Source organism: Emys orbicularis, chromosome 16, assembly GCF_028017835.1.
Source record: "Emys orbicularis isolate rEmyOrb1 chromosome 16, rEmyOrb1.hap1, whole genome shotgun sequence".
In the NCBI taxonomy this organism is placed as follows: Eukaryota; Metazoa; Chordata; order Testudines; family Emydidae; genus Emys; species Emys orbicularis.
The window spans coordinates 7,014,836-7,040,778 of NC_088698.1; the positions used below are offsets into that span (position 1 = coordinate 7,014,836).

Genomic DNA, 25,943 nt, shown 5'->3' on the forward strand with positions numbered 1-25,943 from the left:
AGAGAGAGGCCGAGGGAGGCTGGCAGGCCGACACCGGCGGTACTGCTGTCTGGAATTGCAAGGGTTGTGTCTGGTCATAGATGTGTCCCCCTCTCTGAGGCATCACCTCCTCTGGGAACTGACTGCACAGACCAGACTCCATGAAAGCATCCAGAACCCCCATTTTCCAAAGGCCACGGGAGGACTGGAGTGGTGACAGCGAGGTGCACCCCAAAATGAGCCGGGCTCAGCTCCCAATTCAATCGTGCACTGGTTTGTGTGCAAAGCAGCCTCAAGTGTAGAAGGAACAAAATATTCTAGGAAAATTCTTCCCATCACCCAGCTCCTTCCCTGCAGGAATCCAGAGCCCTGCGTAAGTCCTCGGAGCAGGGTCCGATGGAGCCTCGAGTGGCTGAATGCAGAGCAGCTGCCATACAAGCTCATAGGAAATGCCCTAAGAGATAACCCCAGTGGGCCGCCCAGCCCAGCACGTGTCTGACAGTGGACAGCGCCAGATGCCTTAGAGGAAAATGGAAGAAACCCCGTAATAACCTACCCACAGGGGGAAGTTTCTTCCCGACACCCCCCAGTTAGGGCTTGTCTACACAGCGACACTCAGGAGAGTTAATCCGAATGAATTTTTCAAGTGGATTAATTAAACCACATTAAATCCCTGTGTGGATGCACTTAGTCAGAATTCAAGTGGCCTTAATTCAGTCTAGTTTAATTCACTTCAGAAATGAATTAAGTGTTCACGCAGGGGTTTAATGTGGTTTAACTAATCCACTTTACATACATCTTTAGATCATTCGAATTAACTCTCCCATCTCTCCGTAGACAAGCCCTTAGTGTTTGTTTTATAGCCCTGCAACCTGACCCAAACCCAATGGGGACTCAAGTACAAGTGCCTCTTGGGCCGCAGCTGGGTCAGCTCAACTCCTCACCATGGGAGCAGCACGGTGGCAGCCGCGTGTCTCGCTCCTGCAGGCCGCCACCTCTCTGCACTGTGCGCGCTGTGGCGCGAGCGTGCTGAGGAATGGCAGCATCTCTCACTGCACGGCACACACAGCACAGCAGGGGGCAGTGGGCGGCAGGAGCAGGGCACGCAGCCGCCGGCGCCAACCCCATGGGCAGGAGGCATCAGTGTCGCTGAATCGGGTTCCGGGGGAAGGCTTGGGACAGGTGAGCTTGGGTTTGGTTCCGGCTTAAAAATCAGACCCGAGCAGACCTCTAGCTTGTTTTATGCCCTAAAGCAGAAGATGCGTCTGACGAAGTCGGTCTTCACCCACGAAAGCTCATGCTCCAATACATCTGTTAGTCTATAAGGTGCCACAGGACTCTTCTGTCGCTTTATACAGATCCAGACTAACACGGCTACCCCTCTAATACTAAAGCAGAAGAGTTTCTATCCTTTACAATTGTTTTTTCTTCCCAATGTTCTTTTTGAACATAAAAGCATCTAATACTTTTCTGGAATTCTGCTAAGCTCCTGCCTCAATGCTATCTCATAGCACTGAGTTCCACAGGCTAACGGCGTGGTGTATGAAAAAAGTATTTAAAACCTTGGTTTGTGTATTAAGAGAAAACGTATACAAACCGAGAGCACTAAAAAGAGGCTATACTGATATATTGTAAGAGGGCAAACACAATCCTTGGATGCCTAAGCAGGGGAATATCAATTAGGAGTAGGGAGGTGTTACCGCCACTGTAGATGGCCGTAGTGAGACCATTCTGGAATACTGTGTCCAGTTCTGGTATCCACCTTTCAAAAAGGAAGTTGGAAAAAACATGGAAAGGTTTCAAAAAAAGCTACAAGATGATTTGAGGTCTGAATAACAAGCGAGAGTCGGAAGACACTCTCTATTTAGTTTGCTGAAGAGAAGGCTAAGAGGTGACTTGATGACAATTGCAAAAACCTATATAGGGAAGAGATTTCTGATAGGTGATGGCTCTTTAGTCTAGCAAAAACCAAAAGCCAAGATCCAATGATTGGAAGATGAACCTAGACAAATGCAGATTAGAAATAAGGTGCATACTTTTAACAGTGAGGGAAATTAGCCGCTGGATCAAATTCTCTAGCAATGGTGGTTCCTCCATCACTTGCAGTCTAGAAATCAAAACTGGATATCTTTCTAAAAGGTATCTACAGAAGTCATAGTCTGGATGCAGGAATCAGTTGGTGAGATTCTCTGGCCTGTGCTATCTGGTAGGTCAGACTAGATGAGGATCATGATCCCTTCTGACCTTAAATTCTATTAGTCTAAACTTATTTTGATGTATAGAAATGCTAAAAAGGGCACCCATCCATATGGTCTAAGACAGTGGTTCTCAACCTTTTTGATACCAGCGACCGGCTTGCTGCCTTCCTAAACTGTCAGGGAGATTGCAGGTCTATGGATTGGTCGTTGAGAACCATTGGTCTAAGAGAATCACTATGAAGAGGATGGAGTTTATTGTTGGTGCAAGTCAAATATTTAGTGAAAGTGAGGGCCGCAGTAGTCTTAGAGAGTGCACCAACATGTGTCATCCACTGCTAAAAAAAATGGAGACATTGTTACAAACCCATCTCCCTCCTTGTTGGCACCGTGAAGCCTGTCCTACACGCGGACACATGAGGTATTAACGTTGGAAACACCTGTACAACCTTGTTGCGGCCACAAAGAAGAAGACACTGAAAAAGGTCTTTTTTAATAACCCACCCCCCCCCCCCAGTGTTTCAAAATACTTTTTAAGTTTTACTATCAATTAGCATGAAACATAGAACAACAGGACTAGAAAGGGTATATTCAGAAACCTGCGAGGGATATGGAATATCCATCACGTGTTTGTCCTGCCCAGACATTTGTCTTATTCTAGTATGTGCCGAAACTTCCATGACACGTTAATGGTTTGCTCACATTTTTGTGCAAGTCTTATTAATAACCAGGAAGAGAGCCAGGCGTACTGTAGTTCCGCAGCTCTGCCTTCATAGCACCGCCAAGGCAGCGTGATACAGACGGGCACCACCTCATTATACCAGTCCTGAGCCTGACATGACCAGAGTCTACAGACTTATGCAGTGAATACAAATCACTTGCATTTCTGGGGCACTTTGGAGGATTCCAAAGCGCTTTGTCAACTATACAGGCATCACTTCGCTGCCCACAGAAAGGCAGCCCCTCTGGTGTGGCAGGAGGCAGCTCTTGAACACTGCACAGTAACGCTGCACAAGAGTTTAGGGCAGGAAGCAAAGAATGCTCCGTCAGCTCAAGGAAGGGACTGCTGTGCTGTCAGTCTGCGGAGGACATCGAGCTCCGATTGTCCTTCTCAGCTGTGGACAGTAGGGACCAGCATGAAAAGTAGTTCACTCCCGGCAATACAGAAGTGGGAGCTATTGGTGGACGGGAGCACTTGGAAGAACTGGTAACAATAGTGACCTCACCCTTAATGTAGGTTGTCTGCTCTCCATGTCTCAGGGTCCTGCTGGACTCATCTCTGCTCCTGGGCACTCAGAGCTCGGGTAGGCAGAAATGCCTTTTCCTCCTCCTCCTCCCTTTCCTCTCAGATGCTGCCCTGGTCATGGTGGTACATGCCTTGGTGCCCTCAAGGCTAGGTTACTGCTGTAGGAGGACTCTGAAAGCCACCTGGAAACCACAGCCGATTAGGCAGATAGCAGCCCTCCTCATAAGCAGTGCTCATGTTGGTCCACCAAGCGCTGCACGTGCTAGACAAGTGGTTTTCAAACTGCGGGTGACGACTCAGTAGTGGGTTGCGGAATGCCAGGCACTGGGTTGTGGCGGCACCGGTCAGCACCGCCGACCGGGCCGTTAAAAGTCCCGATAGTGATGCTGCCCGGCTAAGGCAGGATAGTTCCTACCTGTTCTGACACCACGCTGCGCCCCGGAAGCAGCCAGCAGCAGGTCCGGCTCCTAGGCGGGGGGACCACAGGGCTCCGTGCGCTGCCTCTGCCCCAAGCACCGGCTCCACACTCCCATTGGCTGGTTCCTGGTCAATCAGAGCTGGAGGGGCGGTACCTTTGGGCGAGAGCCACGTGGAGCTGCTTGTGTGCTTCCGCCTAGGAGCTGGACCTGCTGCTGGCCGCTTCTGGGGCACAGCGCAATCCGCTGTGCCAGGACAGGCAGGAAGCCTGCCTAAGCACCCCTGCTGTGTGGCTGACCAGGAGCTGCCCAAGGTAAGCACGCGCCCCAATCCCCTGCCCTGAGCCCCCACAAACCCGGAGCACCCCATACCCCTCATCCCCAGCCCCACCCCAGAGCCTGCACCCCCAGCCCAGAACCCTGACTCCCTCCCGCACCCCAACCCCCTGCTCCAGCCCAGAGCCCCCTCCCACACCCCAAACCCCTCATCCCCAGCTCCGCTGGGTCACGGGCATCAACAATTTTCTTCAACTGGGTCGCCAGAAGATAAGTTTGAAAACCACTGTGCTAGATGGTCTGCCAGTCGAACTCTGGGTCCATTTCAATAACACAGCCTCCATTCTTTAAATCCCCAAATGGGCTTGAGCCTGGCTCTCCTGAAGATCATCTCTCCCCTGCACCCTGCCCATGCCCATCCTACACCACTGAGGCTGGCAGAGCCCGCTTTCAAACTAAGAGCCAGGAAACAGAATGATACCTAGGAGAAGGCACCATGTGAGCTCTCTCCCGGCACCACCCTTCCGGCTTTCCCCTACTAGGTAAATGAGACACAATCATGGCTGTGCACACTGGAAACCACACCTGGATTCCTCCTGGTCAGTGAGCAGCTTTGTTACAGGGACCTGTTCCTCGCTGTCGAGGCAGGTAATCAGTTCAGGGCGTGGTGCCTAGGTACTACGGGGAAGGGACCTCAGAAATGCATGCAATGGAATAACGTTGGGAAGATGGCAATGACTGCTACTGGAGACTGGCCAGGGCAACACAGCTGTCACCCCTCTTCTTGTGCCATGGGATCTCCAATGACCACACATGGTCAGGACCTTGCTTTGACGTGTCACCCAAACATAAAACCACCAGTACAGCACCCCCAGTGCCATTAGGCGCTATGTCAGTGTTTACCCAGAGCACCAATTACTGTCTCCCCAGCACCACGTCCTGCAGCAACTTTGGATCTTTGGGGGGCGGCGGGGGTTGTCTCTCAATCCAAGCAACCACCAGCTCTGACCCCATTTCGCTTGTTAAGACAGGACAAGCTCACAGCCCGAGTGAGTCTCGGGAGAGGTGGTGGTGGGGTGCTGGCTTGGCTGCCGGCTGCTAGTGATGCAAGTCGTATTTGAACCCAGTTCTCCAGGCAAGAGCATTAACCCACAGCACTGCCCTACCTGCTATTAACAAAAGAACAGGAAGGGGGGCACTTTTTAAAAAAACCACCTGAGCGTGTAGCCAAACAAAGCCATTTCCCTCCTGCCTGAAAGGCCAGCAAACAAAGATTTCTGCATCAGATTCTTTTGGCACTATTATATGCGCTCTGCTGAATTCACAGGCACTGCGGCCTGCAAAAGGACTGAAAGCTTCTCTCAGTCACGAGCCTGCTGTTTGAACTGCACTCTGGATGAATGAGACACAGCCAGCAGCTTACTTACTTCCCTCCGCTGTGCTTTCACGCTCACTTCTCTTCCTCTCCTGAGCTCCCTCCCACGCACATGTCCGCCAGAGCATCCCCCTCTTTGCTTACTATGTGGGTTCGCTTTCGAAATCCAATTCAGGGGAGGGGGAGGAGGGACAGAAGATGCTGTACCCAGACAAGCAGAGCTCCCAACCGTCCCTACTGACGCTTTCCGCTCTCTAGTTAACTTGCCTCTAAGGCTGCTGATCTTTGGAGTGACTTATGCTCCTCTTTGAAACGCCCACTGCATTGCAAGGTGCGTGTTCTCTGTCTCTTGGGAGACACGGGAGAAAGAAAACAAGGCTGTGATCTACACGGCCAAGAGCCCGACCCCTGTGGGTAAAAGCTGCCCTCAGATTCAAAGTAAAGCTTGGGTTGCACATAAAAAACCTGGCTGCCCCACGCATTATTTGGAAGAACCGGGGGTGCACTAAATGCAGGGGAGACCATGTGCTTCAATGGAAATGTCTCGCTGGGAAGCAGAACGGAAGGAGGAAAATGGAGCGTGCTCTCTGCAAAGGAGGCAGCGCGGGGCCTCAGCAGAGCGGAGCGGGTTCAGGTGGTGTTTGTATGTTCACAGTACGTGTGCCCCCAGCAGGAATGCTCAGGGCTGGCAACAAATGAAAAATGTTCCGCTCCATGACTCACTCTCACTCTGCTAATCTAAACCGCGGCCTTGCTCGATGGGTGCTTGTGGTCAGAACAGCTCCCTTATCGGCCGGCGCGGAGAAGGAAGCACGGCTGGAGAGATGAGCACGTGGGTGGTTATAACAATCTGTGCCACAGTAACAACTAGCTGCGTGGCGAGACGGGATGGAGGAGGTCAGGAGAATAAATGGTGAAGCGGTTTTGGATTACAATCTCATCGTATCTGGCTTCAATCACCAATGACAAGAGTTTGGGGCTCTCAGACACAGACATTTAGACTTATTACAACAATCACTCAGAGGACAGTATTCGAGTCCCAGCGCTGGCCTAGACGGGGAGGGTCAGAGAGGTTTCAGAGCAGAACTGCAGTGCGTTGGCACAAAGCTGGGTATCGCACAGCGCAGACCCACAATGTGCCTGGCTCCACCAATGGAAAAAATGAGCCTCTCCCCACCCCCAGCTAACGTGCTATCTGACCAAAACAATGGTGAAGGTGTATCGGAGAGGTTGCTGATGGAAGGGAGAGATGCAGCTGCAGTTTACCTATGCTTATTTCTAGCCTTTCCATTTTCTGCATCCTTACAGCAATGGTCTACGTCTCCCACACGTTCCAACACCAAAGGCACGCAGAGCTGGTGGAACACACTGCCCGTCCAGCTCCCAGTAACCCTGTCAGGGTTCCCTGTGGGGGTGGCTTTGCAGGACCATCTGCTGAAATCGAAAATTCCAGGCCACTAGGAGATGAGCTACGTCCCAGATATAGTCACACTGGGCTCTAGGGCAACCACTGAACTCAGGTCCAGAAGGTGCACTGCTATTAAATACATATATTTCAGAAGTGCCTACAAGGCCGAATTTGGATCAGGGCGTTGTACAAACACAAGAGGCTTACGATCCAAGTAAAGAAACAAATGCAGCATCGCCGGAGGGACTGAAGCAGTTAACAGCTGAATGCACTCACTCACTGTCCCACAGAGATGCTTCGCCATGAACATTCCTTTTAAGTAGATGCCCTCACAGTGGACTCCAGTCCAGGCCACTAGGTCCAGCCTCTTGCGTATTTCCCTGAAAACAGGGCTAAGCACAAAGTAACTGAATGCCAACTAGAAGTAACAATTAGCCAGGGGCCAGCGGCGGCTCCAGGCACCAGCGCTCCAAGCGGGGGGCGGCGTGCTGGTCGCCGTGAGGGCGGCAGTTAGGCGGCCTTCGGCGGTGTGCCTGCGGGAGGTCCGCCGGTCCCGCGGATTCGGCGGCAATTCGGCGGCGGGTACGCCGAAGCCGCGGGACCTCCCGCAGGCATGCCGCCGAAGGCCGCCTGACTGCCGTGCTTGGGGCGGAAAAAATAGCTACAGCCGCCCCTGCCAGGGGAAGTGGCCAGTGTGCACGTAGGGAGGGCAGGGGTGGAAGTCTACTGGGTCTGTTTCCCCATCTCCCAGCACTCGCACACCAAGAAGGATTCCAAGCCAGACACTGCTCTTATTTTCAGTTCCAAACCGATGTGGCTTACTGAACTCTCTCTCGCTCCACAGCCAAGATCCTGGGGACATGCTGCCCGTTTGACTTCCAACTTCTATCCACGGCAGATAATACAAATGCTAGGACATTAGGATCCCAAGGACTCAGGGAAGACAAAAACAGACAGAGAACAAGTGCACAGAAATCAGGGCACACGTTGGAGCCCAGTGTGACCTGTTGGCAGAGCTGGCTAAGGGGGAGGTTGACACAGCAGGGGGAGCAGTCTGCATTTTTATTAGATCTGCAGTCACCAGGGAAAGTCGAGATCAGTTTTTAAAATGACTCCCCCAGGTGGCACAGGGGCTCCGGAGACTGCAAAACCAGAGGGGGAGGCAATTCTAAATATAATAGGGACAAATGAATCAACTTCCTTGCAGCTCCCTTCTCCTCTAGGGTCACCCTGAGGAAGCCTCTTTCCCCACCTTACATCCCAATTCCACGTGCCATGTCTGGAGCACAATTGTGCACAATTCCTCCCGCTTGGTGCACTGACACCCCCAGGCATTTGCACACGCCCGGCCTCCCTTGTGCTATCTAGGTCACACCAGTGGCTTGGCTATTATTTCCAGTGCTCACTTGCTTTCCTGCCTCTCACCAACAGCTGACTGTCACCCCGTCACATTCAACAGCTGGTCCACCTGGTGGGATCCAGCCACACCCCTTTCACTGGAGACTGTCTTCCCAACCTGAATGTCTGTTGAGAACCACTGCCCGTGCAGTCCTCTATTCCAGGGAGGGGGAGAAGTGGTTTGCTTCTCATCGCCATGTACGTAAACTGCTGCTTTCAACGCTTTCCTGGAATGAATTGCTCATCTCAACCCTTTTTTCTGGAGGCAGCTGGCGTGTGTCTGTTGGGGGCAGATTGCGCTGAAAGGCTGAAGGAGGAGCATTGATCTCCACCATAGTCCTTGAACCCAGGGGAGAGCTTCTTACACAAATATTTGCCAACCAACGCATTGGCACTTGTCAATGGCTGTCAATACAAGTCTGCAGTAGGGTTATCTATGGGAATGTCGGCTTCTGGAATCTGATCCAAACAAGTCTGTTCAACTCTCAACTTCTTATCTGTTCCATTTTTACCTGGACTTCATCCTCCTCCTTCTGGAGGCCTGTATCTCTTGTAAATTAGCCATTCCAGGCACTAAACATGCTACCTTAACACACAGCATGTGGGGATGTGGCATTTAGGTGTGTCAAAGGACACAATATCGTGCTCTCATGTAGAACTTTTCATCAGTAGATCTCAAAAGTGATCAGTAGCACTACCCCCATTTTACAGAGGGGGAAACTGAGGCTCGGCAGACCATTGGCTGGGTCAGGAATAGAACCCAGTGTCTCCTAAGTTCCAGTCCAATGCTCTATCCACTAGGCCATACTGTACAGTACCACTGCCTTATTACTCAGAGCCATGGGTATCAAAACAGCTTCCTGACCATTACCACCTCACCTCCTATTTGAGATGCCTAAATATTTGGAATTACCCACAGCGCTGTCAGACTAGTGAACCAATATGGACTGCAGAAAATCATTTCATGGATTGACTGCTCCAGCAAGTACATAAAGGGTTAACATATAGATGCATACAGGCAGGCATGAGCAAAAGCGTAGTCAGGATGTTTCCTGCCACCTCTCCTTGGCACAACCTGCATTACCAGGGCATGGCTTCCCTCCATTGCTCCTCGGTGCGCTTTACTCTCAAAGCACAGGAGACATCCTTGGTTTCCACATCCACCACGCAATACACCTTGCAGTTACGTTCCCAGGTTCCACCATCCATTTGCCAACCCATGAGAACAGACAGCTCCTGGGAAAGAACTGGTCTGACCCATGCCAGATAGGGACGTACTGGTCTCAGATGTATTTACCATTTGTCTGGATGCTACTACATTACCGTGAAAATGCTCAGCTGTTTTCCGTCTCAGGGCCTCCACTGTTTCCTCCGTGTCAGCCCACTCCAAGACCAGCCTCCTGCCGTACAAGTGTGTGCTGTGGCACAGGGCGTTGAAGGCTTTCTGAAGGTTTAAAGGGGGGTGGGGAAAAAGAAATTGCATGTAAGGAAACAAACTTAATATCTATACGGGTTAAGTAATAGACACTGCCCTCCCTCCACCTCAAAAAAAAAAAAAAATAAATCTACAGGGACTCCTGGAACCCCAAGGCATCCAATTGTGGGGGAAGGGGGGTTACATAAGAATGGTCATACTGGGTCAGACCAAAGGTCCATCTAGCCCAGTATCCTGTCTTCCAACAGTGGCCATTGCCACATGCTTCAGAGGGAGTGAACAGAACAGGTAATCATCAAGTGATCTATCCCCCAGTGCCCATTCCCACCTCATGATCCAGACAAGGTGCTGATGTTCCTAAACATCTTCATTATGGAGTCTTCCCCTTGAAATCCAGCTACTCAAGGGGTACATCTACCCTGGAATAAAAATCCTGCAGCACAGCCACAACTGGCCTGGGTCAGCTGACTCAGGTTCACTGGGCTTGGGCTGCGGGGCTAAAAATTGCAGTGTGGACATTTGGGCTCGGGCTTGAGCCTGGCCTCTGGGACCCTCCTGCTTTGCAGGGTCCCCGAGCTCGGGCTCCAGGACGAGTGTGAACATCTAGACAGCAATTTTACAGCCCGAGCCCCACAAGCCTGAGCCAGCTGTCCGGGCCAGCCACAGGTGTTTAATTGCTGTGTAGACGTACCCTAGAAGACTGCGCTCTCCCCTGGGAAGAGCAGTCTTCTGCAGCATGGTCTCTTACGAATGCATTTGGTGGGGGTGGGGGGAGGAGCCATAAAACGGGGTGCGGTTGAGAAACACTGGCACAGGTTGGACGTGCCATTCCGCACTGCCTCCAGGTGTACGCAACACAACCTGGAGTGTGGTCTTCTGCTTAGAACGGGAGCAGTCACCTAAGCCTCTCACACCAGGAAAGGTCAGACTAGATGACCACAGTGGTCCCTTCTGGCCATGGAATCTATGACAACACCACAGACCATGTCACTCTCCTGGTACGTCAAATTGAGAGTGTGAAACACGAGCATGATTCCAGAGCACAGCTTTATGATTAAGTAGGTCCGCTGAGGCAATGCATTTTGAGATCTCCAGCTACTGGGGGTAAGAAGTCTTCCCTTCCACTAAATGCAGGTGATCGCATAAGTCACAGGAGCAAATCCGGATGCACCAGAACCCCAAAATGGAATTGCCTCCTATTTCATTGTTGTGGTTTTGTTTCTCACACAATAAAAAGGTCTGAATGTTTCCCTATTGTTTCCTATTGCTAAAGAGCTTTAGGAAGGCCATGACCTCACGTTGACATTGAAGGCACAAGTGCCGGCAGTACCATTAACACAACAGACTTTCTATATCCTCAGCTGATCAATGGGAATGCTCAGGAAACACCGGCTTGATCCTCAGAGCTGTGCTCGGGACATTGCAGGAGTGGGCCCCGTTATGCAAACACACAGGGCCAGCCCTTCTATAGCACCATTCATTCCAAGGGACTGCAAAGTGCTTCAGAACAAGCCCAGACACTGCTAGGGCTAGACAGGAAGACTAAAATGTTCTTTTAAATGTGTCAGATAAGGCTGAAATAAAACGTGATTATAAGGTTTGTAAACTGACTTCTATGGGACACCTACAGTGACTTACACATATGTAGAGTGAAAAACGCAGCAATTCACCAGGAAGTGAAATGCAGCCATGTCTGGGGTGCAACACAAGAGCTGTTTAACAGCATACAGCAACACTACACAACTATTCAGCACAGGATTTGAACAGCATATGCAATTAAAACAGGGACAATTTAGACAGACAGTATTGTATGTAGTTACTCAGACTGGCACTGGGTCAGGATACCAGAATTAACATAGTCTGACTCCTGTCTCCAACAGTGACCAGTCTTAGATGCTTTAGAGGAAGTTGAAAGAAGGGCAAGGACAGGTTATGTCTATTTGAACCCAACCCCCCTTTCCATCCTCTCACAAATCAGCCTGACTCGGCTCAGCAAACACTCAGGAACCAGATCTTAAGACCCTGCTGAGGGACGGGTCACAACCTGAGTCCGTCCAAGTCCTGTCATTTTGCAGTATGGATGCAGCTCGAGCGGCTGACCCGAGGTGGCAGGTCTGTGTAGTGCAGTGTGGATGTGTGAGCACGGCTGTGAGACCTGGGTCCAGCAAGCGTTAATCCAGGTTTATCATGCAGAGTGGACATTCAAACGCAGGCTTGGAAATACCGAGTCCGCAAGCCCGGGTCCCGCAGATGCGGGTTTACAATGCAGTGTAGACATACCCTTAGGGACTAACCTGCCGAAGGGGGGAGAAAGGGGGGAGTATTATTTTTCTTACTGGCCCTACTCTGTTGATGGCTGGTTCATACTTTGAAGCAGGCAACTTTATAACCTGCATATATTTTTATCCAGACATAACCATGGATGTTCTTATCCATATAAATGTCTAATCCTTTTGTGCGACTCCTACAAAGCTCCTGAAGCAATGAATTCCACGGGTTAATTATCTGTTGCATAAAAAAAATTGCCATTTCAATATATTGCCTGTTTCAGTGAATGTCTCCCCCATTCTAACATTAAAAAAAAAAGTGTGAACAGGAGTGCCTGATTTGCCTGCCCTCCCCCATTCATTATTTTATTGACCTCTCATCTCTCTCTTCTTCTTCTCCTCTCTAAACTATATGATCCTAAACTGGAAAAGGAAGGATGCATTAATTTTCAGTTGGGTGTATTTTCTCCTCCTAGTACTTTTGCAGCTACAGCTGTTTTTATTTGCCGCCGCTGTTGTTTTCAAGGCCTATTTTCACATGGAATGTTACCCAATTAGCAGAGCAATGTGTTGGCTTAAACAAATAGTCGAGGGGTAGGGGGAGGACTCGGGAGCAGGGAATTGTGATGGCTGTTTACATTGGCACAAAGAGCAATTCCACCCCTGGCAAACAACTGCAGCTCTAATCACTAGGTCTCATTTGTTAATTTATACTTTTTAATTTCTCACTTCCCACAACCCGAAGAAGAGAAAGGCTGTATTGAGAACAGCCAGGAACGAGCACGTATTGCCAGGGCAGCCACATGTTGCCCTACCGGGGGGTCCAGCTGGCCACCTGCCAGGCAACTGGGCACCTCATCTATATCAAATGAAGCTGTTTGTAGCCACCTGTATTGTTAACGCAGGGTGCTGCCCGTGGAGACCACAGGTCCCAGCATGCTGGGATGTTCCATCCAGTCTGCTTGAATATGTTAACCCAACACTGCATGCTGGGAACTGTAGTGTCTGTGGGTCCACCTTCAAGATGACCTCCAAAAGAAGGTGGAGGGGAAGGGAAGATATGTTTGTGCCATTTTTTTATTTCTTTAGGAGATATGAAGAAGGCCTACAAGGATTTTTTTCTTCTTTGTTTTTAATCCTCCCCCTTCCTTTTTGTTTTAAACATTCGAAATTCAGGTCATGTCTACACTGGAAGCATCTATGGACCACCAGTGACCAAGTAAGCTATTGCAAAGTCACCAGAGAAACCATACGTGATACAGACGGACAGTGATTTTTTTTCTATTCAGACTGTTTACATCTCAAGAGCTGAGAAGGTTCCTCCCAAACCCTCACCTCTGGAATTTCTCCAAAAGAAAACAGGCAAGAGGAGACTTGACATTCCTGATACCATTAATATAAACCGAGAAAAAAATTCTGATGTTCTTTATACATCATAAAGGAAATGAGCAAAACCCAACTCTCTCTCTCCTTTTCAGGTCACCTTCTAAGAGGAGGTTGGGTGAATTCGATCCTTAGGATCACACTTTATCCCCATCCGACCGACTGGCTGATAACCAGAGCTGTGGCCAGCTGTTCATCCAAGACTGAAACTCGTTGGAAGAGACTTCTAACCGTCCACTTACTAGTATCTCTTTACATCGATACACCTTTAAAAGCTCTTGGTGCCCTTGATTGTTGAAAAATGCAAATCAAAAAGGAACTCCACCACAACCTAGCAGCAGCAACCTCTGCGAGTACAACCCAAGCCAGGTAAATGAAAATCCGAAGCAGCATCCTTCCCTCTCCACCACCCTTACGATTCTCCCCTGCTTTCAAAATGCCTCAGGGCTTGCATGAAAACTACAGGCGTAGTGTCCAAGGGAAAAAGGACATTCTCATGCTTAAAACCTTGCTTCTGAACCCTTGTGGGTCTGGTTTTACATTGTTTGGTTTAGCTTAATGTACCAGCTTGCTAGGGCAGGAATTCTGTGCTAGCTAAGTGCCACTTACAGAGTCCTAAAATTACAATATGGCCAGCTGAGTTAGCGATGGCTGCTCCATGTGCTGTGAATAGACATCAGCAGCCTAATGCAGTTTTCATTTGCAAATTTAAGCAAACTGCACCCCAAAATGCTTTGTAAAGTTCAGTAATAAATTAAACGTTGCTTATTCGTCATCCACTTCCAGGGTGCTCATTAAAAGGCAGCTAGAGCCCATGCAGATGGGAACCAACAGCATACAAAACATTTCCAAAAAAGCCTAAAGAAAACCAGCCAGCTAAATCCAGAACACAGCCAGGAAGCATCACACACATGCTCAAAATGTGCTTTCTGATGAGCCATTGAACTGTGGTGCTGCCGGGAGCACTGGTAGCCAGGTCCTGGGAAGGGTTAGAGAGGAGGCAGGTGTTGGGTATGCCAAAATGAACAGGGAAAGGTAGAGAGAGGAAGAGGTGGCCTAGAAGGTGGGGTGGGACAAGTTGATGGAAGGTGTTTGGAAAGCCAGAAGGGCAATTCTGCGATGGATTCCAAAACCAAGGAGCAGCTAGTCAAGCTGTTTGAGGATTGGGCTGTGCAGATTGGAAGAGATAGTCTGCTTGTAACGGTGTCTGATGGCCTGGGGATTTGGAAAGTCACAGATCAAGAGACTGGACTGCTCAGTTAATCTCCCTTGGGTGCTATGGCTCACCATCTCTAAATGCTGTTTTAATTTTGGGGACACTGCTGCTTTGCTTCTTCATTCCCCATTGCCCTATTAAACACTCAAGCATAAGAGCCTTGGGGCCAGCGTCATTAGAGGGACAAAGGGTTGATAACATTAGACTGCTGACAAATTTCTTTTCCGTCCTAAAAAGAAACAGTCCCAGTTGAGGACATTCCCTACAATGCCAACTGAGCTCAAGTTTGTTTTAAAGGGTTGAACGTCTTTCCTGAATGGGCAATTTCTATTTGGAGACCAGATGTATTTTTATATCAGCAGGGGGGAAAGAAAGCAGAAACTCTGCTTGCAGTATTAGCGAAAAACAACCCAACTCTCTGCAGTGAGTACTCTAGGAAACATACAAATAAATTAGTGCTGCTTTAATCAGAATCAATGTGCTTAGCAACACTGATCTGTGCAAAACAAATTCCTCCATGCAGTCACAAAACCAGTTCCCTTGAAACTTGACGTCCATCTTTCAGAAGAGATGTAAACCAAGGACCTGGCCTGCGGTTGTTAAAAATCCCAGAGTGCTTTTTTACAAGATTTAGGATGTTAAAAACGGTTGCCCTGGCTACATTCCAATTCTGATCATTATATCATTCCTCACTTTCCGTTATTAGAGGCGATACCCTTCAGTTCCTGTTCTAATGTGTCTAGAGCTGCTGTGTTCTGCAGTAGTGTCATACACCAGAGGTGGTTGCATTTCAGTAGTGGATTATTAATCTTACTACAGGAGCATCTTGAGGCGATCATGGCCCCATTGGACCAGAAGCCGTATTAACAAGAGTTGGCTATCACAGGCTACTTGGGGAATAATGTCCTACTCAACGTGAGCAAGGGGATCAGAATCTGGTTCTAAAAGACCCATTTGAAACACAATGGATTCTGAGAGAGTCTTAGGTGCCCAGTTCCTTTATGCTGTTATGAAAATTCCAGTTCACTCACTCAGAGTCATCGTAATTGCCTTGCGAAACAGGTGGACAAGGCAGTTCAAAGGAACTAAAAGCACTTTTATCACACAACAAACATTTTCCGTTTACAAAATGTTTCCAAGTTACCCCTTACGATAGGTTCTTCTTTCACAGTCCACAACAATTCAGCTCAGAGGTGTCTTAGCCTGCCTCCCCCCTCTCTTGTTCACATAGCACTGAACCGGGAACCAGTTATGCAAGTGTTTACAATATTCAGAATCCTACCCATCAATACGTGGTTCATTCTTTTCTAGACGGCCAACAGAATGAACTTGGGTGTGCACTTTATTAAGACAATTAAATCCCTCAAAGAAACCGAAAACAAAGCTACTTTCCTTAAAAGGCAGAAAAGCACAAAGCAATCTCTCGATGGGTGGCACACTTACTGTACGCTCGGATTCTTAGCAAGACCAGGCAGGACAATGCCCCAGCACAACAGGTTCCGTGCCCTCGAGAGTTACTGCTACGTCGGTGTCTAGGGACGAACGAAGTCACACACGGGACTACAGATCTGAGGGATGATGCCCAGGTGAAACATGCAACAGAGAAGTCTGCTCCTTTAGGGGCAGGGGGTCTGGGGACAGCCAGCCCTGTTTTGAGGCAGGGCCTCTTTAAGAGCAGTTGTTTGGGCCTGAGAGAGGAAGCAGAGTGGGTCTGGTGGCAGGCCCTGGAAAAGAGGGACTCCCAAGTCTCTGTGGGAAGACTGGGGATGAACTGCCAGGGGCAGGGAGTTGGATTTACACTGAACTGGTTTCATGTTGGGGCTTGCTAAAGATTGTCAGTGCAGCCAGTAAATGGTGCCACAGAGAAAGGGCCTGAACAGACTCTGGGGGTAAGTCTATACTACTTGCCGGATCGGCAGGCAGCGATCGATCCTGCGGGGGTCGATTTATCGTGTCTCGACCCCTGAGCGCTCTCCTGTACTCCACCGCCGCGAGAGGCGCAGGCGGAGTTGACGGGGGAGCGGCAGCAGTCGACTCACCGCAGTGAAGACACCGTGGTGAGTAGATCTAAGTACGTTGACTTAGTTGCGTAACTTAGATCGATATCCCTCCCCCGCGCCCAGTGTAAACCAGGCCTGGGAGTGGCATTTACTCTTTCCTGGGCCGTGGAGACAAGCCGACAGCCTAGGAAGCCTCTCTGATGCATCTGTCCCCCTTACAGGCATAGGTGGCAGGAAGGGGAGCAGCAGAGCATGAAAAGCCAAAACCTTCATTTTGAGTCTTGCTGCTTTTCCCTGCCACAAGTCCCAAGCGCTGTGCCTCAGGGTATGGGATACAGCAACTCATTCGAGACAAATTATAAACACACAGAACAGCCAGTACAGGGTGCTGAGGTGGACAGGCTCAGTACATGTTATCTCCAGCCCCAATCAGGACTCCTTTGATTGGAGCCAGGTTGCCAGCTGCCAGACAATCGGGATCCAGGAACTCCTTGGATTATTCTTACTTGTAGAAGAATAGTATCTGCTGAGATCGGGGCTCCATTGTGCTAGCCACTGTACATACACATAGTGGGAGACAATCCCTGCCCTAAAGCACTTAAATTAAATAGACAAGACAGACAAAGGGTGGGACTAGGGAAGTATCTTTATCCCCATTTTATGAATGGGAAATGATGGCTCAAAGTTGGGAATAACTTGTCCAGCCAGAGTCAACCAGTGACAAAACCAGGACTGGACCAAGGAATCTTCCTAACTGCCAAACCTGTGTCCGTTCCACCTGTGATGCTATTCAACACCGAGCCACACAATACCATTTGGTGGGTTTTTACACAACAGCTTCTCTGGCCAGTCAAAAACTCTACTCCTAGATAGATTCCAAGCCCTAAAGGGACCATTGTGATCATCCAATCAGATTCCCCTGTATGTGAAGGCCTCAGACAGTAACTCCACAGTTCAGACCTCGCCTACATTGGGAATTAGCAAACAGTCCAACCATTGCTGGCCAAGCACCCAGGAAGATGCACCACTGCAAAATCCAAGTGCAGCCAAGGAAAGCCACAATAAAGTAAGCTACTGATTGCTGAAATCTGGGCTGAATCCTACTTTAGACAAGGCCATTGTTCTTTAAGTGAAAGGCCAGAAAGCAGACATCATTGGAGGGCTGGAAGGGGGAGGGATAGGGAGAGAGGACTGTGCCGCTAAGCTCACCTTGGCATCCTGTTTGGTGAGGAAATCCACAAATCCAAAGCCACGGTGAGATCCTGTCCCAGCCATTTTCTTTGGCAGGCGGACGGTCTTCAGCTCTCCAAAGGTGCTGTGAATAAGAGACAGGATAACAATACTTTGATAAAAACCCACCTCATTTATGAGCCAAGGCAGTGCCATTAAGGGATGTCCCCTTTCATGTACGCCGTGCAGGCATTACAGCTACAGAATGATCACTGCAGGCAAATGCTGTACCATTTCTCTAGGCCACATTTAGTGACAGATCTTGGCTACTAAGGATCTTCCAATTGGACACTCCCGAACACAGCAGAAGACGTCTTTGCAGTATTTGGCGTGTTTCTTCTCTCCTGGGAGGAAAGGGAGGATTTGCGCTGTACCACTGTACACGGTGCTGAACGCACAAGTACATCTCCTCCTCGTTAAGAGTTTAATATTAGGCAGCAGCACACTCGGCCTCAATTTATGGTGAACTCCCCATTCCTTTCAGGCGGTATTTAAAATCAGCCGCTGTACACAGGGCACTGCTGTGAACCAGGAAAGGACAGGAGCCCATGGGGATAGAAAGCCATGCCAGGCAGGCCCACAGTGCCAGCATGGTCTTTCCGGGCACAGCTCCCCCATCTCCCACAGGTTCCACTCCTCACTCCCCGCGGACGCGAGGATCCTCTTAGCAGCGTCCTAACTTGTAAAGCATTAAAAAATCAGGCAGCTGACTCTAGTTATCTCCCACTCCTGTCGGATGGGCTTCTCTTTTCAAGCTATTCTCTTACTTCAGAGCCCTTGATGGGCTGGGGCAGAGGGAAACGTAGCTTGTGAGAGCCAAAGGCTGATTTTGAATACTTTACCTTCCCCCACCCCCCAGAGAGAGAGAGAGAGACACTGCCATTTTAGAAATTCCACAAGAGGCCACCTTCTCTGCGGCTGAGCTCTAGCTCCCTTTCTTTTCTTTTCTATGTCCAGTTATCATACACATATGCACCAACTGCAGACAATAAATATTTAATGTGGACTGGGTCTGAATAGATGTGTTATTTTATTTGAAAATCTACACACACACACAAAGGGGTTGGAGATGTTACAATGCCAAAGAGCGACCGGGACTAAACACAGTAAAGGCCGTAAATGCTCTCGTGAAATGATATAAGCTAAATCCAGGGAGTTAACCCGCTGCACTGGCAGCATGACCAGGCATTCATCTATCCAATTTCCTCAGGCAGTGCGGTGTGTAAATGTAGCATTATGAATCCTCAAAATGAATCTGCACGTCTGCTCCTCGTAGCTCTTCCCGCCCCCCAACCCCCCCCCCCCTTTGAGATGGTACTAAGGAAACAAACAAACAGAATAAAACAGAAGAGACGCAACAGCCTTGGAGAGCAGGAGTGCTCAAGTCTAAACGTGGCAGAAACATTGCATTGTTTTCGGAGGTGAACCAGTCTCCCACAAGGCGGCTGGGGGGAATTGAGACTACAAGAACTCCATGTACTTCTCTATTATTATTTGTATTAGAGTGGTGCCTGGGTGAGCTAACCATGATTGGGGCCCTGCTGGTCTATGCACACCTAGTAAGAGATAGTCCCTGCCCCAAAGAGATTACAGTCTGAAGGGACAAGACAAAAGGTGGGAGGGGAAAAGAAGCAGACAGAGGGGAAGTGACTTGCCTAAGCCACCCCAGCAGGTCAGTGGTTCGATTAGAACGCAGGTCTCCTGGCTCCCAGACCAGTGCCCAAACAACATCAGGTCATGCTTCCAACAGGGGAATGTTGCAGGGTGGATAAAAATCAATGATTTAAAAAAAAAAAAAATCAAAGGAATCGGATTTTTTTGATAAAATGCTTTTTGAGGAAAAAACTTCTCTAAAGAGTTTTAATTAAGATACATTATAGCTCAAAGATACCTCATCATGGAATAGGGATTATAAATTCTAATTCTATAATATGAGACAACATATTCATGTAATGTTTAAGAAAAGTTTTGTAAATGAGTTCTAATAGTTCATGGATTAGAAACCCACTCTTATGGGGTTCCAGGGGCTTCTGTATAGATTATTTAGGTTAATCTTTCTACCTACCCAATGGGACTCAGTGCTCAGTCTAGAAGATACCATCAGAGATGCTTAGTTTTGTAGTTTTCAAACTGTGGATTTGTGTCTCCAGAGGTAACATGCTTGTTAACAGCAAACATGTTTTAAAATAAATAAATAATATATAGAGGTGAGAAATAACAGACCTCAACTCTATTGTCCCTCTGCAAATTTGTGTACAGAGTCAATCCCTTACCTCTCTTTAAAAGTGAAAAGTTTCAAAAAGTTCAATGAATAGAAGATTGTGGGGGGCGGAATAGATCTGGACAAGGAGAAGAAGTCTGGAGATAAACGTGAGAAGCGAGGGACAGATGCTTTTCTGTTAAAATATTATGTTTGCTGTTGAAGAAAAAAATCCAGAATACATAACGTTGTTGTTTTAGTTAAATAAAAATTTAAATGTCTGTCTGGTGATGTCCTCCTCCTAATACAGCCTGGCAAGAAAATCCTCCAAATATTAATGATTAACCTGTTGAATTGGAGATAGTTCACCTCCCAATTTACCTTTGGTAAATGAAACAACCAAACAATCATCCATTTTCTGATACAGGTATAAAACTAATCTGAAAAGTTTCCAAAATAAATCACTTAAAAAATGTATAGTGTGAACCTTCTAAAAATGAAACCTACATCTATCTCTGAGTTGTGAAGAATATGTATTAAGGTTATAACAACCAACAAGAATGCACTTTTATGTAGAAAACCATGATTAAATCGAGTCTTCCTGACTAGTGATTTAAATCAATTTGATTTAAATCAAATCCACCCTGGAATGTTGGTTCTTTGGTGGCACTGCCTGGTGTGGAGAGCATGAAGAAGTGCCTTTGACATGGGACATGCACACAAAAGAATATGAATTATACCTTGACCTTATATGATATGCCTCCCACAGGAAGAAATCTCAATGAGAGTGAGACTCCTAAGTCAGGTGTTAGAACAATGAGCACACCACTTACATACCTGTGAAAATGTGGGTCAAAAAGCTTAAGTGACTTGACCCAGGTCACACACACAGGCTGTGACAGAGATGGGAAAAGAACCCTGTTCTTCTGCCTCCCAGGCCTGTGTCTTGCCCACAAGAAGCCCAGGGAAGAGGTCAGTGAGGGAAACATGCTGAACTCCACCTGTAGCTCTCCTGCTGTTATCACCACCACGTTATTATAATCATTTGTACTGACCCTCGGGATTGTTTGTTTGGGGAGATGACCTGAAAACCCATTGACGTTCAGACTCACCCGAAGTGCAGGAAATCAGCAAGAGCATGAGGTGGGTATACCCACAACCTGGGCGGCAGGACAGATTTAACACGCCTGGAGGGGCTCCGAGAAAGCAAGCGACACCATGGGAGCTGAGCACGTTTGAGTCCCTTGGGCCTAGGGGACGGAGAGGGTTGGAGGGGATAGACGCCAGCTCCACCAGATGTGAGCTGCTTGACAGTGGTATCCATGGAGCAGCTGCTGAGGGGTTCAGAAGGGAACTCCACACAGGCTACCTCAGCGAGAGACCTGGCCTGGGTAGAAGGTAGGGTGACCAAATGTCCCGATTTTATAAGGACAGTCCGGATATTTGGGGCTTTTTCTTATATAGACTCCAATTACCCCCCACCCCGTCCCGAATTTCCCCATATGCTATATGGTCACCCTAGTAGAAGGGGTTACACCGGGACGCCCAACAGCAGCACAGATGACCCCGCTGGGGAGAGGGAGAAGAGCCACCCCACTGTGCTGATAATTAGAAACCATAACACAGCAATTACCATACGAGCAGCTGTGAATGAAGTGGAGAGACTGGGCCTTTAATGTTCCCCTTGCCACCTCGGTGGAGAAACTCACACCTCACGCATCCAATTATTCCTTCATCTAGCTATTGGGGGGTGGGGGAGCAATTACCCTCTCCTGAATGGGATATCCCTTATCCAGGGAAGATAGTTTATGCTTTGAACAAAGGGAGGTGGTCTCACATTTCTAATTTGTTTGATGGGGTGTGCTATGCAGTCACACGTACAAAGAGGGAGGTGTGCTTTATGGCAGCTCAGATCAATGACATTCCCCCCTCCCTTCCCTATAACCAACTGCAATGTACACAAATCCCACTTGCCCACAGGTGTGAGTGTGAAAATGCAGCTCTCTCTCTGGGGGGAGTGGGGACGGTTCCCTGATGGGTGTGTGGCACATTGGACTCATCAGAGAGGGTTGGCGAGGAACCTTGCTGTTGGAGCTACTAACACAAAGCGACGCACTGTGCGACCCACACCGTCTCCTCTTCTCTATGCATGAAGGAAAAAACCAGTGAGACTCAGAAATGGCAACTGACCCTTTCTTCATGGGACACCCGTGGGCAGGACCAGAGCTCAAACGCTCTGAAGTAACTAGTGACTGAGCTGAGATGTTGGGACGGGAATTTGAATTCCCTCATTTGTACTGTGCTACATACCTGCCAATGGAGCAGAGTAAAAAAAACCCAGTGGTTCTGGTATTACAATTCAGTGAGAGCCAAGACAGAAGGCTCCTCACACACTGAATACCAGCATTCCCTCCCTAGTGCATTAGTGCCAGGGTTCATACACTGCCTCAGAGCGCGACAGGACTCACAGGGCCACGGGTGCATCACCGCTCACTCCGTAAAAGATGCACTGGTGACTTTGCTTCATACCGATCAACATTCACGCAAAGACAACAGCACGTTGGCCCTACTGGGGTGAATCATCTCTATGGATTCAGGAAGAGAGGGTCGCATACTTCTCCTCAATTGCGCACAAGCCCCGATCTGCACCTCTACAACCCACAAAGTGCAGGAACTCAACGGAGAGGCGAGAGCTGGAGGATTCACCGAGGCGAGCCAAAAGTCACAGGTGGCAAATGAGCAAGATGAGCGGATTTCCTGTGCAAGACCCCAGCTAGTGGGGCACATCAGTGCTCCCCCTGAAACATATACAGCAGCACAAGGTTTGCAGATTGTCTGCATGGCTATCCTGGAAGTCAATAATATTCCCACCACACCGTCAACTCTTCCAGCAATTGGGTGGATTTCCTCTTAACCAACTGGGTGAACAGAGAGAGAAGCAGATGGAAGCTGCTAGACTCGTCTTCAGCTGGGAACAGGCGATTTGGAAGAAGGAGCCCATGGCCTGCTGACCGTGAGGATGGTATGTTACTATTAAATGGACTGAGATCCTTGGTTTAGTTTGGCGGATAACAAAAAAGCCTATTTGGCATCTAAGAACAGGAAGGCCCCAGATATTTGGTGTTAGCACTTGTGCTCTTTAATGGTGAACATGAAGGAGAATACAAATAAATATGGCCACACATGCGCCTCCTCAACACACACATTCCCCTGTGGTGCCTGCTGCTGTTGCCAATAAGAACCATCCTCCCTGTCACTGAGGCCTGTAACCTAGGGACCATCACTGACCTCTCCCCCTTCTTTTGCCTTACACAACCCAGGCCATGTCTAAATCCTGCCTCCATAACATCTCAAGGTCCATCATCATCTTGCTGTCCATGCCCCCAAAAGTCCTTTCCAGGCCCTCATCTCAATTACTGTACCCTCCTCCTCGCTGACACCCCTTGCCCCTCCCTCTCCCTCCCACCCCCGGCCATACTCTTCACTCCGGCTCCATCACCTCATACCTGGATACCTCCACTGGTGTCCTCGCTTTCCACCGTGTTTAGGTCAAGCTTTTTGTCCTCACCATCAAACTCCTTTATATTCCTCCTGCACTTATTTACCTGTTCTTTTCTATAATTGTGTTGCCCCTGTGACCTGAAGTCACTGCTGAACCAATCTCAGCCTCGATGACCTGTCTGTCCACGTCTCCCACAGTTATCTCTGTGCTTTCTTCCACAGCTGCCCCTGCATACTGTCCCTAGGCCCTTACCCCTTCCTCTTTCAAATTCCCTTCAAGACCTACTTCTGCTGTGATGCCCCCACAAGAAAATCAGCCAAGAAATGCTGGCTCAGCAAGACATGTTCTAACCCTGACTGCTCTGCATCTTTGCTGTGTCCTTTCATCCCATTCTCCGTCTGAATAATATCTATTTCGACTGTAAGTTCTTCAGGGCAGGGAGCTTTTCTTCCTCTTTGCAAAGTGTCTAGCATGCCTTTGGCACTACATAAATAACAGTGATTGTACTAGATGCTTCCATAATTTAGCCCATTCACATTATAAATTTCTGAAATGGTGTCATTCTTCTTAGACCCTAGACACTGAGCAAAGATCAATCAGAATTAGTGCGATAAGCTGTTAGTCACTAGCTAATCAAAGGAAACTCAGCTGAAAGACTCACTCCAAAAAGGAAAGGGAGAGCATAATTTCACCACTGATCTATACAAATGGTCGCACAAGAGACTATAATATACAGTGCATCCCAAGAACAAGATGGTTAATCTAACTGTTGCAAGGAATCACCCCTGAGACATGCCCCCCCCCCCACAAATATATATGCTAGAAAGCTCATCTCCCATTCCAAGCAAATCCAGTGCTGATTACATTGCAAAGTCTAGTCAAGAAAAGATTTAACAGTTTGCCAGTAACACAGGGCGTTCTGGGCAATGAATGCAAAGTTCCCAAGGAGGCATAAGCGCAGAGTAGCTTCTCCCTTCACTGACCTGCAAAATGCTGTCTACAGCATCAGGCCTAAATTCTGCATCATCTGAGCAAAATTTAGTATTCGCTTGGCAATGATTTTCTTAATTTTTTTTTTTTTATAAATCACCCCCAAATAGCAATTCGCCAACAAACTATTCTGCCAGTCTCTGCTCCTGCACCGATTTACTGATTACAGAGGAATAATGGCCTCTTTTCTTTTCCCTTCTCCTTTTGGAACGAAGGACCCTGCCAAATAGTTTTGCCCCTGGGCTGAGTCGTGGTCAGTTCCACCCCCTAGATGAGAGAGTTAATGAAATACACAGCAGAATGTTCCTCCCCCTCAGGTCTTCAGCTGACTCCGGTACAGCTAATCCCATTACAAGAAAATAACGTGGATAATTCAAGCTAATGAAATCGTTACAAGAATGTGGACAGCCAGAGGTGGACATTCAGAACCAATTTAACACTCTTTGGTGTCGTTATCCCCAGCACAGGAAATATCTGAAAGGAGGAAGAAGAAAAAAGCCCTCCTCTCTTGTTAGCTTAAATCCTGTTAGAGAGTTCAGGAATTAATCTGCCACATATCTTCCCTATTACTATTATCATCATCATCAATAATGTCTCCTCGGTAACCTCAGAAAATTAATGAATGAATGCACGGGAAGGAGGGCAGGAATGGAGTAAAGCCTTCTGACATGCTGAAACAAGTCTATCGCTCTTATTGCCGGCAGCCCCGGCTGAGAAATAAGGCAGGAGAAGGTTGCTGGAGGTACTTTCCAGGCATTGGTTTGCAGAGCTAAAGCAATCTTAAGAAGGGGCTAACTCCCACAATAACCCCCCAGGGGGCGAATCTGAACACAAGGTTAATGCAGTAGCTTCTTACCGATTGACTTCGTCTGCACTAGGTAATCCTGTTGGACAGGACACTAAATACTGACCACCACCTTTCACCCCCCAAACCTGTGTTACAAGCACGTGTCCTCTTAGCATGGATGAGGAGGAGAACCCAACTAGTGTGCTTCCCATGCTTTATTAGATAGCACCTTTGTCTTCAAACTTGGTTGGCTCTTTGCTCACCCTACACCACAAGGCTTGTTTGGAGGCCACTAGTGCTGTGGAAAGGATTGTGGCAGGAGGCCAGAAACAGGGGGTATGCCTTGTGGAAGAGGGAAACGCTGGACACAAAGCAAACAGATCCCTCCTTTATACAGAAGCGTCTTTACTAAGGAAGGAAGAGGTAAGAGAAGTCGAGAACGACTGCACGTGCCATCTCAAACGGTGATCTTGCATGCTAAGCATGGCCGGTATGTGGATGGGAGATCTGCAAGGGAAGTCAGCGGTTCTGCAAGAAATGGTGATGCTGATTCTGCATGTGGCACTCTTTCTTCCGAGTCAGCACTAAGCGAATGCCCTACAACAGTTTTGGGAGGCACTCTGTCCTGGAGGTGCCATAT

The 25,943-nt window shown here is 48.5% G+C and overlaps 1 protein-coding gene across 1 annotated transcript in view; it reads right to left on the minus strand.

The window, feature by feature from the left end:
• The window catches only part of RBM19 (RNA binding motif protein 19), a 111,965-nt gene that overhangs the window by 25,521 nt on the left and 60,501 nt on the right, over positions 1 to 25,943 (minus strand). Inside the window, exons 22-23 of the mRNA XM_065417675.1 lie at positions 17,804 to 17,909; positions 9,617 to 9,737 (exon numbers count right to left, since the gene is read on the minus strand). Of these exons, the coding sequence (XP_065273747.1) occupies positions 9,617 to 9,737; positions 17,804 to 17,909 (227 nt within the window). The remainder of the gene's footprint in view (positions 1 to 9,616; positions 9,738 to 17,803; positions 17,910 to 25,943) is intronic.